The 17,855-nt window shown below is 37.1% G+C and overlaps 1 protein-coding gene and 1 non-coding gene across 2 annotated transcripts in view; both read left to right on the plus strand.

The window, feature by feature from the left end:
* Nucleotides 1-17,855, plus strand: part of UBAP2 (ubiquitin associated protein 2) — a 155,555-nt gene that overhangs the window by 113,844 nt on the left and 23,856 nt on the right. Inside the window, exons 10-14 of the mRNA XM_007950673.2 lie at nt 1,010-1,077; nt 3,179-3,368; nt 6,226-6,436; nt 9,395-9,669; nt 10,266-10,435. Coding sequence (XP_007948864.1) covers nt 1,010-1,077; nt 3,179-3,368; nt 6,226-6,436; nt 9,395-9,669; nt 10,266-10,435 — 914 coding nt within the window. The remainder of the gene's footprint in view (nt 1-1,009; nt 1,078-3,178; nt 3,369-6,225; nt 6,437-9,394; nt 9,670-10,265; nt 10,436-17,855) is intronic.
* Nucleotides 3,489-3,571, plus strand: LOC122151007. The gene has a single exon (XR_006163937.1). It is a non-coding gene; the product is annotated as a small nucleolar RNA SNORD121A (small nucleolar RNA).

A 17,855-nucleotide genomic window follows, 5' to 3' on the forward strand; every position in this document is an offset into this window, starting at 1 on the left:
ACAATGTTCCGAAGTTTTGAAACATTTAGGGTTGTGAAGAATTATAGGAACCTTTGAATAGCATTTTCATTAGTTTCTTATGTTATCTCATTAGACCAACATTTTTCAGCCTTCAAAAGACTGTATTGCACTTTGAAAACATAGAAAGGGCACATCTTTCATTAATGACAGCTGAAGTTTCAAAAAATTTTGTGCGTGACCTGAAAGTGAGTTAAAACAACATGCATGAATTTCAGAATAATTATATTGTGTGAAAGAAGGCAGACAAAATAGAGTGCATACTATAAGATTCCATTTGAAGTTGTAGAAAATGCAACTTAATTTATAATGACAGAAAGCATATCAGTGATTGTCTGGGAACACAGGTGAGTTGTGGAACAGGAGGAAACCTTTGGGGATGATGAGTTGTGTTGATTATGCTGCTAGTTCTACTGGAGTACACGTATGTCAAAACATCCAGGTATTCAGTTTAAATATTTATATCTGTTATACCTCAATAAAATTAGTTATTTTTAGAAAAGCAAAGGAAACGATGACTTAATGAACATGAAGCACAAATTACTAATCAATGAAATACAAAAGCTGTCTTTTTTTGCAAGGACAAGTGAGTTAAATCACATTTTCAAACTTTTCACTCCCTTGTTGCATTTATGATAACATTGGTAATAGTTTTCTTGACATTTCATTTTCTATAATGGCAAATACATAGTAGTAGGGCTGGGACTTGAAACCCTGGTATGATTCACTGGTTTGACTTCACTGTGTTGTCTCCCATCACTGATATGATGATGTGAAATCTTTATTGTGTAGGCTTTTCAAATCTAAAATTATCATCACGTTAAGAAAATTAGTTCTCATGATTGCGTGTGTGTTTTCTTTCCTTCAGACCACCTTTTGAGTGAGCTACCGTGAGAGGACTGGTGACTAAAAATTGCCAGGAATTCAGTACATGTTTGGCTTTATATTATATAGAATAAGATTAAAGTATTTTTTCATGCTTTCCACACAGCTTTCTGAAACAAAGGTCTTCACTGCTTCATCTGTTCCAGCAGAGAATCATGTCATGCCTGGACAAAGGTAAGCACTTTCTGCCACCTTTTGTTTGTTATTCAAACCATAGTTGAAATTTTTTGCCTCAGGAGAAGTGATATGGTTTTTGAATCTCTTTCTATATTTGCCCTTTTCCACTTAAGACTATTATTTTACCCCTAATCTACCTGGTAGCTGACAGAGCTTCAGTCATTTCCAAATTGGTTGTATTTACTGATAAATTAAAATAGCGTTTGCTTTGTTGGCAGTTGTGGCTGAGATTGTTAAACCTATTTAACGCATTACTTTTTGACAGAATGAACTTAACATAGAATATCCTTTGGTTTCTTCATATGATACCACTAATACAAGCTTTCCATGCTAGTTTTAATCTACCAGGGTTGTGGGTTACAGAAAAGAAGGAACTTTGGGGGCTATAGCATTCATAGAATGTATCCAGAACTGAATTATTGAAGAACACTAATTTACACCTTAGTGGTACAGTAACAGTAAAAGTCTTTGATGATGGTTTCAAAATGCAGTGATATAGAAGGATGAAAGGCTTGATATATATGACACCTTAGAAATAAAGTCACTTTTGAACCTACCATACTGAATTTCATGCTAAATGAGGTGCCTAAGGGGGGGGGGGGAATCTAAAGGGCACTCTTGCTGTATATTGTTTTTTGAATTGGTCACCTTTTCTTATTAAATAAATATATATGATTCAATGAATTTGATAGGATATTTTCCATTTTTTTTTAAATACTTTATAGTGGTTAGTTTTTTTCTTTTTCAGAAGATAGTAGTACTGTTTTTCTATGCCTGTGTCTTATCAAGCATGGCAAAAGGCACTTGCTATGTTTTTTTGCAGTCATGCAAATTTTGTGATGAGTCATAAGTAATAGAAGTATTTTGGATTTGTATTTCTGGAGTTTGGCTATCATAAGCTAGTATATTATCTTAGGGTCCAAAATACTGGTGTGGGACTTCAGTCTGGCCATGGGAAAGCAAGAGTGGCAGTATATAAGGAGAGGAACACTGAGCTTTGCTCTGGATGGGAGCGAATCTTGAATTATTTGACCTCCTAGACTCTGCCTGTTTAACTGGTACGGAGAGAGAACAGATAGAAACTGGCCTTTGGAAGGGCTTCTTAATGGAGTGAATTACCATGATAGGTAATCCTGGGCATCTTGCAGATCCTGTGATACTAGAAAAATTGGTATAGGAAATTAACAGCTCCCTCACATGTAGTCTTTATCTGGGAGATTGTTTTCCCTCTTTCTTTCAGATATTTGGCTGTGCTTCTCAGTTGGGAGTATCTATCTTTCTGGGGACATCACGAGTGTTCTAGTTAACATAGTATTTGTGAATATATTGGGATTTCCCCATGAATATTTAGATAAGAAAATAATGAGATTTATATAAACTTAAATATATAATGGAGTAAATTGCAAAACTTATAGGAATGTTTAAGATAAATATGAGACTGCTTTGAAGTGGTCTACATAGCCATGACTTCCATTCTCTAAGACTATATGCACTCACTGTTCTTTGGGAAAGTTTAAGAAACCCTGATTCCAAGTAATAATTGAGACAAAATGTGTGAAAAGAAATGAGCCAAACTTCAGAATACTGTTTAAGCTTACTTAATTACTCCAGGTTTTCAAATCAGACATCAGTGTGCTATTTCTGTGGGAATTTCTCAGTATGCTATTTGGTTTCCTTTCTCTGCAAGGCCATGCTTCAGTCTCCATGGCTTCATATGCTTTATTTGGAAATTGATGCTCTCCTTTTGGCTCCCTCAAACTCCAGTTTCCCAAGATTCTCCTCCCTTAGATAATCTTTAGCATGACTTAGTTTGTATTGGAAGGAGCTCTGTGGAGTAATGCCTTGGGCATTTTTGACTGCTAACCAGAAGGTTGGTGGTTCAAACCCACCAGCCGCTCCACAGAAGGAAGATGGGGCAATCTACTTCTGTAAAGATTTACTGCCTTGGAAATCCAGTGGGGGTCTCTATGAGTCAGAATCCACATGATGGCAGTGAGTTTGGGTTTTTTGGTTTAATTTGTATTGATTCACTTCTCAAATTCATTTTTTGGTGAGATTTGCTTATGACTCGTTCCTCATTTGCTTTGTGTCTGCTTAGCATTGATCTGGTAGCCTTGCTCCAGAAGCCTGCTCCTCCCAGTCAAGTCTCAGAAGTCAGCTCCTTTGAACCTTCCCAACAACAGGGCTTTGGCCAAGCCCTTGTCTTCACAAATTCTCAACACAACAATCAGATGGCACCAGGGACTGGCAGCTCCACTGCTGTCAACTCCTATTCTCCTCAGAGTCTGGTAACTCACTTTTATTTCAATATGAGATTTTAAGGAATATACCCGTGGCAAATGTATTCTAGAATATGACACATACCTTGCAGTTATTTTCTAAATATAAAATTTGTACAGTAAATTTCAGTCCAGAAAACAATGATGTGGTAATTTCCAAGCACATATCTGATGATTCTCTGTGGAATTCAACTACTCTGAGTTTCCTGGACAAAGATAAAACTACTTTTTTATGATTGGTTCAGTTCTTCTAAGTGATGGTCACTCCATCAGATCGAAGTGATTCTTATTAATGATTCTTTTTCTTGGATTTTGTTTTAATACCTGTCACTAGACTTAAGATAATAATTTTTTTTAATCTTTTGTCCATTTTCCCTCAACATAAATGTTTGTCACTATTGACTTGCCAAAAATGTGCAAAATTAGTTCTCTTCAAGACTGCCAAGGTACTTATGTGTTTGTATTTTCATTTCTTTATTCTTCCATAAAACAAAGCTACTTTCTCTTAAAATGACAAACTATGTAGTTGAGGCACATGTAGTTTGGGTGCCCCTCTCCATTTGTCACTGTTTAATAAATACCATTGCATTTGTGATTCCCACCAATCTACATTGTGGAATGGTGGGATTAGTTGTCAACACTGGCAATGATAACAGTGGTAATACATTTCTTAAAGGGGGTTAAAAGTGATAGAAATATAGCATTGATTAGTTTGGGTGTTTTTCCATGGAAACAGTATCATCAGTGCTATGTGCATGACTCTTGACTCCCCATGAGAGTTAAACTCTCATCAGAAAGAACTTTAGCACCTATTGGTGGAGGGTACAAGGACAGGCTGAGTGTAGCTTGTGGAAGAATGTGGTACAGAATGGTAGTGCCTGCCCAATTGTAGGAAATTCTGAGCTGACAGTGAGGAGGTTAAATGGTCTGTGACCACAAGCCTGCAGCTTTCATTAGTGATAATTATTTGTTTTAGTTTTTGTTATGCTGTGGGGAAACAGAATGTTTTATGAATATGATATATTCTTTCTCCCTTACCTGACTCAAATAAATCATTAGCTGTAATCTAATAAAATGGATTATTCAGTATGTAACCTTTCCACTACTATTGGTCTTCTACTCTGTATAGTCACTTCACATTGCTAGCTAGTGAACTTGACATTTTTAGTGTCATTGGGATTGTGCATCAGTTGATGTCAGTGCTTGAAATAGGACAGGCCAAAGCATGATGCCATCTGTTTTCTGAAGCCCAATAAACCCCTGATTTTTGGTTGAACCATCCATGCCCTTTCCTCCTCTGTCTTTCCATCCTCTGCTGGAATAATGATGTGGTGCCCTTGCTGACTTGCTGGTATCTCAATAAGCCATTTTTATAGATAGCCACTTTTATAGTGACCTTCAAGTGGGTTATTTACCTCATGACAATACCTTGAGAAACTGGAGTAAGAAGAATTTGTTTAGCATTTTATTAAAATAGTGGTTCTCAACTCTACTATACTTTATAAATAGTTGGGGAACTTTAATGAAAATAATGACAATTTTGCCAGGGTCTACACGAGACCAAATGTCAGACTCTTTGGGATGGGATTTGGGCACTTGTGTGTATTTGTGTGTGCATGGGAACATGTGCACACGTGTACCAAGACACAAATTTTTAAAGTCCCTCTATTGATTCAGATGTGTAGCTGGGATTTAGAAGCCCTTTGCTAAGTGTTATCTGGGGCGAGGCAGTAGTCATTGACTCAATGATCTCATTGCGTTTAAAGCAGGCAGGAAGAACACTTGATTACATGTAGTTGATACAGAACAGAGCATAGGTAGGAAAGAGGGAAAAGGAAAGACGAAGGTAAGCGTCTTCCAGGAAGCCTTCACCGAGTCGGTGGGCTGGAGTTCGATTTGGGCAGATTAAAAGCAGCCAATCTGAAAGATTAAACAGCAGTGAGTGAGTAACAGGAACACAGCTGCGCTTCCAGGAGAAGACTCTGACGTGCCAGATGTGCCCACAAGCTAAAGTTTTGCAATACTCTACGCTTTGAGTATTGAGTGCAGGAATAATTATTCTCAAAATTTCTGGATTTGGCCTTTCGGAGGAGTGCAAAATACTTGTTTTTTACTTTTTAGATGGTTTTGAATTGGTTATTTTTGACAGAGGACTTGTCTTTGAGAAATCGAATGATCTTGATGTGTGAAAATGCAGTTCTTGTGCCACTGTTGGGCTTTCATTATCTTAGATCCTGATACCTGATGGGGCAGGGGTAACACTGTCTTTTGTATACTTGTTTATGGAGCATATATGTTTTCACTAGTCTAAACAACTTGAAATAAACAGAAGTGTTCAGGAATCTCAAATACTTGTGTATTTCAGTGTCCAATTTTAGAATATTAGATGTCTAATTAAGTAAGTATTGTGACCTGCATTTGATCTTGCTAATTCTTCTGTGACCAAACCTATCTTACCTTTAAAGATAAGAATCCATAGACTGAGAAGATATGTGTTTTTGTTTGTCAAACATGTGTTTGTCATTTAATGCATTGTGTCTTCTTTAGTTTAAAAAAGTGTATTTTGACTGTGGACTTGTGAAATCTTTTTTTTTTTTTTTTCCTTTCTTTCTTTCTTTCTCAAGTAATTGCTTCAAATTCAGTGTCAAATATTACCCTTTAGCCCTTTTGTCAGAATCAGAAGGGTGGTTAGATTTATTTGATCATTTATTGTTGCATAGTAACGTTTTCATACAAGTAAGTCTTACTAATTGAGATGTTTTGCTTTATAGTTTTGAAGATACTTGTGACAATAATTGACATGTTTTAAAGCCTGGGATAGAAACTCTGTATTACTGAGGGTTTCTGCTTTTCTTTCCCTTTAAAGTCATCCGTCCTTGGTTCAGGATTTGGAGAGCTTGCACCTTCAAAAATGGCCAACATCACCAGCTCCCAGATTTTGGACCCGTTGAAAGCTCCAAGCTTGGGCCAGTTTACTACGCAGAGTTCACAGCAGAATAGTACAAGTCCCCCAATAACCACTTCTTCTTGGGACCTCAAGCCCACAGCATCCCAGTCATCAGTCCGCAGTCATTTTGGTAAGCAGTGCTGGTTTGCTGCTATTAAGGACATGCTAAACATTAGCAGAGTTTGTTGACTTGGGAATGCTAGTGTGGAATTTGTCCAGAGATGTTTCTTTTTAGTAGAACTTTTGCAGAGTTTCTAAATTAAATTAGTCAGCTTTGTATTGTATAAATATCTCCATACATCCCTTTAAGAGATGTACAAAAACATGGTAGAATCATGCAGATGTAAGCAAATAACACTTTGGTTTTTTATTTTATTTTTTATTGTGATTTGGGTGAAGATTTACAGAGCAAATTCACTTTCCATACAGCAAATAAAACTTGGAATAAATGCATAAGCAGAATTTTCTGAACTCTGTTAGAATTGGGTGATTGCAGATTGTGTAGTCTGAACAACCCTTCAAGCCACACTGTGTTGCTATCTCATTCTAACATTTGCATATATCTATGATTTAGTTAACCTTTACTTACTGTAGCTTGTATTGTAAAGATACCATGTGTAAGTTGGATGTTTTCTAAACTGTGCTCTGCAGAAATTATGACATTGAACCCTCATTCCCCACCAACACACACATGTCACACGATGATTAAGGAGTATCATTGGGTTACTTTACCATATGGATAGATGGCTATGCTAGTTTATGTTTAGGACCTATTAAGAGCAGAAGACAGGAAAATGAGTTTCTGTGGTTGGTGAAATGGCTTACTGTGTTGCAGATCCCCAGTACCACCCCCAGGTTTGAAGTGTTGTCTACCAAGGAAGCGCATTAGCTCAGTGCCAAAGGTTTTTATTAGAGGCTGGTCACAGAGGCAAGGAGCCCTGATGGTGCAGTGGTTAAGCCCTTGGCTACTAACTGAAAGGTCAGCAGTTCATACCCACCAGTGTCTCCCTGGGAGAAAAGATCTGGTATTCTGCTCCCATAAAGATTGTTGTTGTTGTTTGCTGTCGAGTCGGCCCCGACTCATAGCGACCCCTCCTTGGGTTTCTGAGGCAGTATCACTACGGAAGTAAGATTACAGCCTAAGAAACCCTATGGAGCAGTTCTACTCTGTCATAAAGAGTTGCTATGAGTTGGAATTGATGTGATGGCATACCACAATGACAGTGTCAGTGCTCATGTCAACACTCTCTGCCTAGCACATACCACAATTCCAGATTCCAGAGAGAAAGCAGGTGTTTAGCTTATATGCCACATTGTTATACAAACATTCTAGGCACAGCAAACCACTCATATCAGTTAGGCTGCTGGAAACCCTCCCAAAGGCCAAATTCTGAGACACCAGCTAAGGGCTAACCTTGCAATCAGCCTTTCTAGAAAGGAGAGCAGTCTCAGGTTTGCTATTTTAACTTTTTTGCAGATTTGCTAAGGAGTAGTGAAAGTTTTTAGATCTGAACATGCTGTTTCCATATTCTTCATAATACCGATCTTTCTGAACATGCCTCTATAAATAGGTTAATCTAAATTGGAAATAAATAAAATTAGGAATTGACAAACCACATGCCTTTGACCAGATACGTCACCTGTTTTTGTAAATGAAGTTTTATTGGAACACATCCACAGCCATTCCATTATGTATTGTTTATGATTACAATGACAGAGGCCTTCAAAACCTAAAGTACTTACTATCTGGCCTGTCACAGAAAAAGATTGCCAACTTTTGTGTTACATGATAAAGGTTGCAAATCAGTGGTAAAAAGATGATTTATTCATGCATAGGAAAGAAGGACACAGGGGAAAGGTAACCACAGGGAGGAAGAAGGAAGAGAGAGAGCTGTTGTATTACAGGGATTGCAGTCAATGTCATGAAACACAAGGTGCATGGACTGCTGTATGGAAAATTAATTTGCTCTATAAGGTTTCAAACAAATCATTAAATAAATAAATAAGATGATTTATTCAATAAATGTAGTGCTTAAGGCACTTGACTGCTAACCAGGTGGCTGGCAGTTCAAACCCATTAGCCACTCCTCAGAAGGCAGGTTGAGCAATCTACTTGCAAAGAATACTGCCTCGGAAACCTGAAGAGGGGTCGCTGTGAGTCAGATCTGCCTCGAAGGTAGTGAGTTTGGAGTTTTGGTTTGTATACAATAAAACTTACATACATTGGATTGCTACGCAGCCATAAAAATGAATGCAGTCACTCTCCATACACTGATACGGAACAGTCTTTGAAAATTAAGTGTTTTATGAGAAAAGCAAGGTGTGGAATGGTATATAATATGTAGAAATTTGTGTATTTTGAGGAAAAAAGGCAATAAAAAGAAAAATACACATATACATAATAAAAACCAAAGTCACTGTCATCAAATCAGATCCGACCCACAGTGACCCCTTCTTGGGTTTCCGAGGTGGTATCACTATGCAAGTAGATTTAAATCTTCCTTCCAAATATATACATAATACATATAGTTGTATAGGTATTTATGTTAGTGTCTCCCTGAAGATTCCCAAGAAACTGGGTACAGTGTGTGCTTCTGTGGGACCAGTCTGGGGAGCGTTGGTGGAATAGGGAAGTTCACACTCATCATACACATTTTAGTACTTGTGAAATTTGTATCATCATGGATATTCCTTAGTGAAAAAGTTATTAAAATAATTTGAAAAAGTTAAGTACAAAATTGGTAAACAAAGAAAAATGTAATTCTGTGTTAGCTAAAGGCTAGATATGTATAGCACCTAATGCAGTCCTTATCCACCTGAATGTTTTAGCCTAAACTATATTACCTCCATGTATGGGATATATTAGATGCAAACCCATTCCTTTTCCATTTGTTATATACTAGTTATCAAATACACACACACACAAATGTGCATGCACACATGCATGTGATTCAACTAGAAGGTATTTGGGAGGAACTGGTGGTAAATGTATTAGTCATGGTGGAAGAGGGAGTCCTAATCATGTTTGGCTAATTAATAGATTATAGCTTATATGTAAAAAAAAAAATTTTTCTTACATATTTCCTAGACTTCAAATCTCAGCCTGAGCCATCTCCAGTTCTTAGCCAGTTGAACCAACGACAGCAGCACCAGACTCAGGCAGTCACTGTTCTTCCTCCTGGGTTAGAATCATTTCCTTCCCAAGTCAAACTCCGAGCATCAACCTCCAGAGACGGTACCTCCACTGTGAACAAACTTTTGCAGCTTCCCAGCATGGCCATTGAAAACATTGCTGTGCCTGCCCACCAGCCACAGCCCAAACACATCAAACTCCCTAAACGACGGATACCTCCTGCTTCTAAGGTAGGCATTCCATCGTGAAGTCTCTGTCTCAAACATCTAGCTGAAATAGTAGGTTATTAAATTCCAGAAGTTATGCTGTAGTATTTTTCAAGCCCAGCTTGCTGCTTTATGAGGAATCAGCTATTTCTTTGTGACTGGGCTATTATTAGAGGGAAAGTGTATGTGCTGAGATCTGGAGACCTGAGAATCCAGCTAAGAAAATACTGTTCTTGGGTATTTAGTTGTGTCCCATAGAGGGTGCATAGGAGTTCTGTTATTGGTTCCTCGTCCAAGTAATGCTTTTATCAGTAGTATGTACCTAAAATGAGAGTAGTCCCTCAGTGTGCCCTCTCTTCTCTCCTTTCTGACCATCCCCAGAACTCTCCCCACCACTGCTCCAAGAAGCAGCTAGTGATAGTACCACTGACCATTTCCCTGTTAACCTTTCAATTTTCTTTTCTCTTCTCTCTCTTTAAAAGTCCTGTTCCTTTTTTGTTTCCTTGTCCCTCCAGCCTGCCCTGTGCCTGATGAGCCCAGGTGCTTGATTGGCTCTGTTGTAGGGCTTTGGAACTTGCAATTCCTAACCTCTGTTGCTGACATGATGGCTTTGCTTTCAGATTCCAGCATCTGCAGTGGAAATGCCTGCGTCAGCAGATGTCACAGGATTGAATGTTCAATTTGGTGCCCTGGAATTTGGATCAGAATCCTCTCTCTCTGAATTTGGATCAGCTCCAAGCAGCGAAAATAGCAATCCGATTCCCATCAGCTTGTATTCAAAGTCATTAAGGTACACAGCTCCATGATTCTCCTGCTTTGACTGAATTAGCCCTTTATTTGCAAAGCAGAAACAAAATGGAGTCTAAGAAATTTCCTCTTGGAGATATATATCCCATAGGAATGAGTTTGTCCAGCCATCACCACTGTGTAATTCCAGAATTTTCCATCTCTGCAGAAAGAAACTTGTACCAATTAGCAGTCCTCCCAATTTTTCCATCCCCTGGCAACCATACTCTACTTTCTTTCTCTGGATTTCCCTGTTCTGGACAGTATATATAAATGGGATCATATCATAGAATTCTTTACTTAGCATATATTCGAAGTTCATCTATGTTCTAGCCTATGTGTCTGGTTCTCTGGTGCAGCTATAACAGAAATGCCACAGGTAGATGGCTTTAACAAACAAATTTATTTTCTCACAGTTTAGGAGACTAGAAGTGTGACTTCAGGGTGCCGGCTCTAGGAGAAAGCTTTTTTCTCTGTGGGGTCTAGAGGAAGGTCCTTATCTCTTCTGAGCTTCTGCTCCTGAGTGGCCAGCTCTCTTCCCCCATCTCTCTTCTCTCACCTGCGTGTTTTATCTCAAAAGAGATTGATTTAAGGCATAGCCTACATGTACTAATCCTGTCTTATTAACATAACAGAGAAAACCCATTCCCAAATGTGATCATAACCACACCGAGATTAGGATTTACAACACATTTGGGGGGGGGGGCACACAGTTCAGTTCCTAACAATATGTTCATATTTCTTGACTTTTTATGGCGGAATAATATCCCACTGTATGGAGGTAATACCACATTTTGTTTATCCGTTCATTCATTGGTCAGCATTTGAGTTGTTTCTACTTCCTGACTATTGTAAATCATGCTGCTTTGAGCATTTAGACACCAGTTTGTGTGTGAATGTGTTGTCAGTTCTCACAAGTAGGAGTAAAATTGCCCTCACAATTAATCATTTGAGGAACTCCCAAACTATGTCCCACAGTGACTGTAGCATTTTATCGGGTGTCAATTTCTCCGTATCTTCTTTAACCTTACTGGAATATTTTCTATTTGGGAATGCCAGATTTGAAACTTAATTTCATTAACTAATTTTCCAGAGATGAAAACCTGATATTTGTTTGAGTTCCTTTTCTTGTCTTTACTTTTTTTTTTTTCCTCCCCAAATCTTCTGTCAATGGAAGACACTCAGTAAATATTTTCCTTTCTTTTCTGGAATTACCAAAGATTTCATTTTATTTTATTTTTTCCTTCACCCAAGTTAATATGTGTTTATCCTGTAGTTAGTGGTTTACCCTCCCTTCCCTGGTAACCATCAAAGAATATTTCTTTTTTTGTGAAACCCTTTTCTTGGCTTTTTATACTGGTGGTCTCACACAATATTTATCCTTTTGTGATTGACTAACTTCACTGATCATAATGACTTTTCAGTTCATCCATGTTATATTCTGGAATAGTTTGAGTAGACTTGGTGTCAGCTCTTCTCTAATGTTTGGTAGAATTTGCCAATGAAGCCATCTTGGCCAGGACTTTTTTTTTTGTTAGTAGTTTTTTTTAGTGACCTGATGACCTATTTAATTTTTTCTTTTGTTGTGGGTCTAATCAAATTTTTTACCTCAGTTTGTGTATCTAGGAATCTGTTTCTTTTAGGTTTTCAAATTTGTTGGCATGTAGTTCTTCATAATATCCTGACATTAAACTCACTGCCGCCAAGTCAGTTTTGACTCATAGTGACCCCTCCTTGAGATTCTGAGGCGGTATCTCTACGGAAGTAGTTTGCCCAGTCCTCCTTCCAAGGAGTGGCTGGTGGGTTTGAACTGCCAGCTTTCTGTTTAGCAGTACCTTAGGTCCTATGCCACCAGAGCGCCCTATCCTGATATTATCTTTTTTATTTTGGTTGGTTGTGATGTCACCCATTTCGTTTCGTATGCGTGTTATTTTCATCTTCTCATTTGTTAAATTTGTCAGTGCTTCATCAGTTTTATTAATCTGAAATTTTCAAAGAATTAACTTCTATCTTAGCTTATTCTTTCTATTGTTTTTCTGTTTCATTTATTTCTGCTCGATTCTTTATTATTTCGTTTCTTCTAGTGACTGTAGGGTTGTTTTTTTTTTTCCTGCTCTTTTTCTAATTGTCGGAGATATTGGGTTAAGGTGTTGATTTTGGCTTATACTTCTTTTTTGATGTGCACGTTTATTGGTATAAATCGCTCTCTGAGCACTGCTTTTGCTGTGCCCTAAAGATTTTGGTATGTTGTGTTTTCATTCTCATTCGACACAAGGAATTTTTAAATTTCATTATTTCTTCTAATACCCGATAGTTTTTAAGCAGTGTGTTAATTCAGTTTCCATGTTTGCTTTTTTTTCCCTTGATCTTCCTGTTGTTGATTTCTAATTTTATAACATTATGATCTGAGAAGTTTTAAAATTTATTGAGGCTTGCTCTTTGGCCTAACATGTGGTCTATTCTGGAAAAAATTCTATGTGGACTGGAAAAGAATGTATATTGTTGGGTGAAGTGTTCTGTATATGACTGTAAGGTCAAGTTGGTTGATTGTATTGTTTTGTTCTGTGTCTTTGTTGAGTTTCTTTCTAGTTCTATCCTTCATTGAAAGTGGTATAGTAAAGTCTCCTATTATTATTGAGGAGTTGTTTATTTCTCTGGTCAGTTCTATTAAAGTTTGATATATGTATTTTGGGGCCCTTTCATTGGGTACATAGATGTTTATTATGGTTATGTCCTCTTGTTCAGTTGATTCTATAATCATTATAGATATAATGTCCTTCTTTGTCTCTTGTGGTGGTTTTTGTTTTAAAGTTTATTTTATCAGATATTAATATTGCCACTTCTCTTTTTTGATTGCCATTTATTTTATATGTTTTCTTCCAGCCTTTGAATTTTAGTCTGTGTTTTTGTGTTTGTACCTAAAGTGTATCTCTTATAGACAGCATATTGATGGGTCATGTTTTCTTTTCCATTCTGTGACTCTGTGTCTCTTGATTGATGTATTTAATTCATTTGCATTCAGTATAATTATCAACAAGTGTGTATTTATTGCTATCACTTTGTTATGTTTTTTTGTTTTTGTGTGTGTGTGTGTGTGGTGTTGCTGATTTCTTTGTTCCATATAATTTTCTGTGCTGAGCTCATTTTGTTTATGATTTTTTTTAATCATTTCCTTTGTTGCTTTTGTTTTATTTGTTTGATTCTTTTCTTCCCAAGTTTAAAACAGTCTGTTCTATCTTAAAATTGTCATGACTTCTTCTTCATTTAGAAGTTCTGTAACTGTACTATTTATTCTCTCTCTCTTTGCTTTGTACCCACTGCCATTGAGTCGATTCTGACTCATAGTTCCAAGGCAGTAAATCTGTACAGAAGTAGATTGCCCAGTGTTTCTTCCATGGTTGGTTGGCTTGAACCACCAACCTTCTGGTTAGCAGTCAAATGCCTTAGGCACTGGGCCACCATAGCTCCTTTTTGCTTTGCAGTTGCCATTATTTACACATTAATGTCTCTGGTTCCTGTTTTCTGCCTTGTAAGTTTATTTTATTTTTGGGTATTTCTATATCTGGGTTGTTTTCTGGGTGATATTATGTGTGTGTTAATCATAGGTTATTTTCTGCTGTTGTTGGTTCTCTGTCCGAAGGACTCCCTTTAGCATCTCTTGTAAGGTTACAAATTCCCTTAATTTCTGTTTATCTGAAATATCCTAATTTTGCCATCATATATGAGGGATAGTTTTTCTGGGTATATAATTCTTGGTTGGCAGGTGTTTTTCAGTGTTTTGTATATATAATCCCATTGCCTTCTTCCTGCATGGTTTCTACTGAGAAATAAGAGCTAATTCTTAATGGTTGCCCTTGTAGGTAACTTCTTGTTTTTCCTGAACTGCTTTAAGGATTCTTCTTTGTCTTTAGTTTTGGAATGTTTGATTATGATATGTTTTGGTGGTTTTCTTTTGTGAGACCTGTTTTGGGTTTGTTGAAATTCTTTAATGCATATCTTCTTATCTTTCCTCATATTAGGGAAGTTCTTTTCCAACAAATCAACACTTTTCTCTGTGGTTTTATTTGTTTTGTTCTATTTTGCAATTCTGATTACATATAAGTTATTCCTCTTAGGCTTTCTCCACTTTTAAAAAATCTTTTTTTCTTATTGTTCCCTTAACAAAGTAGTATTGAGATATTTGCCTTGTCTCACTAATTCTGTCTTCCATTGACTCTATTCTATTATTTTGCCCTTTCAGTGTGTTATCTAGTTCTGAAATCTTAGTATTAATCTTTTGGATTTCTGTTTGTTGTTTTTGTATAATTTCTGATTTTTCATTTATTTTGTCAGTTTATTCTTGTATTGTTTTTCTGAATTCTTCTAGACTTTACTCTGTGTTTTCCTTGATCTGTCTCTCTGTCCACTGAAATACCTAAATACAATTTTTTGAATTCCTTATCAGGTATTTCCAATGCCACTTCTTGCTCAAGGAAGTTTTCTGGCTCTGAATTCTGGTCCCTTGTACTGTTTTAACCTTGCTTCTTAGTGTGAACTGGGATTGTCAGTTGTCTCTGAGACATTGTGATGTTTTATATTTGTATTTAATTGGTCATTATATGTTAGTGTGTTTCACTCAGGGTTCTTTTTTTTGTTTTGACATACCTGAGCAATTGGGACTGTTGTACTGCTCTATTTGTTAGACACTCACTCTGTTAGACACTTGGACACTCACCACCTTTCTCCTGGTGGGTGTGATGGAGGATGAGAATGTGTGCACAGATTGCAATTTGTAGTTTGGGTCAAATAGTTAAGAGCAGAGTAAGCTGGTATTGGCCACTGTCTTATCGTTGATTAGTTGGTACAGAAGCAGGTGGTGGCCCTTGACCAGTGGATGGGGCTGCAAGAGGTATGGATGTGGTTGGGTCATGTGGGCATTGTTGATGTCTCCTGCCAGGTGGGCCAAAAAAAAAACAACAAAGAAACAACAGTTAAAATAAAAACAAGTGAACAAAAAATACAAACAGCATAAACAGCATCCGCAAAACTAAATGAAAATGAAAGAAAAAAGAAAAAGACAGAGGGAAAGAATAAACAATCTGTGAGGGGGAAGATAAAAGAGAGCAAGAAAAAAAATGAAGAAAAAGTCAAAAAAGATAACAAGAGCTAGGAAGAACTAAAAGAAAAAGAAGAAAGTAAAAAGGGAACATAAAAAAGAATAAAGAACAAAAACCAGAAAAAGGGAAGAGAAAAAAGATGAATTAAAAAAAGAAAACTGGAGGGCAGGACACCTGACTCCAAAAGGAGTTCTGGGCAGACAGCTGGGGCAGGGTTCCCGGCCCAGAAGGCATGCTTGCCTATCCAGAAGGCTACTGGGGTAGGTTGCCTGCTCCCAGACATGTTTCTTCTGGCCCAGAAGATGTCTGGGGCAGGGCACCTGGTGGATTCCCTTTCTAAGTTGGTCTCATCAGACACCTGTATTCCTTAAAGATTCTTTTTTTATTTTGAACATTTTATTGTGGTTTGGGTAAAAGTCTATAGCATACAAGTTTCTCATTCAACAGTTTATATGCATTTTGTTTCATGACATTAGACAATCCCTCAGTGTAACAATAATCTCCCTACTTCCTCCCTGGGTTCCCCATTTCCACTTACCCTTCTTTCTTGCCCTTTCCCGGCTTCTGAACTTTGTTTTTGGACAAATATTGCCCTTTTGATCTCATATGGTTGATTTTTCTGAGTACGTATTGTTCACTTTATAGGCCTGTCTGTTGTTTGGCTGAAAGGAGATCCCTGGGAGTGGTTTCAGTTCCAGTTTGAAGGGTGTCTAAGGGCTACAGTCTTGGGGATTTGACCAGTCTCTATCAGACCAGTAAGTCTGGTGTTTTTTTTTTTATCATTTTGAATTTTGTTCTACATTTTTTTCCTACTCTGTCCAGGACCTTCTGTTGTGATTCTGATTAAAGTGTTTGGTAGCAGTAACTGGGTACCATCTGATTCTGGTCTCAGTGTAGTAGAGGCTGTGGTTCGCATGGTCCATTAGTTCTTTGGACTAATTGTTCTTTGCATCTTTGATTTTCTTCACTCTTCTTTGCTCTGGATAGGGAGATACCAATAGTTACAACTTGGATGGCCACTCACTAACTTTTAAGTTACTGCTAGCCAAAGTAGGATGTGGAACATTGTCTTTGTGGATTATGTTATGCCAGTTAACCTAGCTGTTCCCCAAGTCTGGTGACCTAGTCCCTCAAGGTGTTTAGTTATGGCTAAGATGTGTTCATTCCTTTGCCTCCTGTATGCTCTACTATATACAAGGATGTATTTGCAGTATACACAAAGCACTCTTTGCTAAATTTATATATACTGATGAGTGTACTCCCATATGCCATCCCACACCTGTTTAGCTTGCACATCTAGCAGTGTATCCACTTGTAAATTATTGTTTCTTATTACTGTTACTGCAGTATTGCATATGTAATAGTATTTACCATTGTTTCTTTTTACTCTTTTGAACCTACCAGTATCTTCATTTGCATTGGTCATGTTGTGCTGACTTCCCACTTATTGTATATTGGCTTTCTATTCACCCAAGTTGATACATGTCTACTCTCTAATTAGTGGTTTTCCCTCCCATCCCCGATAATCATCAAAGAATGTTTCATTCTGTTTGTAAACCTTTTTCTTGACTTTTAAAAATAGTGATCTCATACAATATTTGTCTTTTTTGTAATTGACTTATTTCACTCACCACAATGTCCTCCAGGTTCATCCATGTTCTGAGATGTTTCCTGGATTTATCATTATTCTTTATTGTTGTGTAGTATTCCATTGTATGTATGTACCAGTTTATCCATTCATTCACTGATGGGTATGCATACATCTATTTGTGTCATGGCTCTTATTTCTCTAGGAAATATACCTCCTGGTGGAATTGCTGAATCATACAGTATCACCATTTCTTCCTTTTTAAGGACAAACCATGCTGTTTTCTACAGTGGTTATACCATTTTGCAGTCCCATCAGCAGTGTACGATAGTTCTAATCTCTGCACCCTCACCAGCATTTGTTGTTTCCTGCTTTTTTGATCATTGCTGTTATTATAGGGTTGATATGGTATCTCACTGCTGTTTTTGATTGGCATCTTTTTAATGGCTAATGATTAGAGTCATTTCTTCATGTAATTATTGCCTGCCCAAATGTCTTCTTTGGTGAAGTATCTTTTCTTCTTTTGCTCATTTTTAATTGGATTATTTGTTTTTTTGTTGTTGAGATGTTAAAGTTTCCTATAAATTTTAGAGATTAGTCCATTGTCATATATCATTGCCAGAATTTTTTCCCAGTCTGTAAGTTCTCTTTTTACTCCTGTGGAAAAGTCTTTTTTTATTACTAATTTTATTTTTAGTTTTTAAATACATAGTTTCCACCTTTCCTTTTTTTTTTTTTTA

Source organism: Orycteropus afer, unplaced genomic scaffold, assembly GCF_000298275.1.
Source record: "Orycteropus afer afer isolate SDZICR_OR568_19922 unplaced genomic scaffold, OryAfe1.0 scaffold00285, whole genome shotgun sequence".
NCBI classification, from domain to species: domain Eukaryota; kingdom Metazoa; phylum Chordata; class Mammalia; order Tubulidentata; family Orycteropodidae; genus Orycteropus; species Orycteropus afer.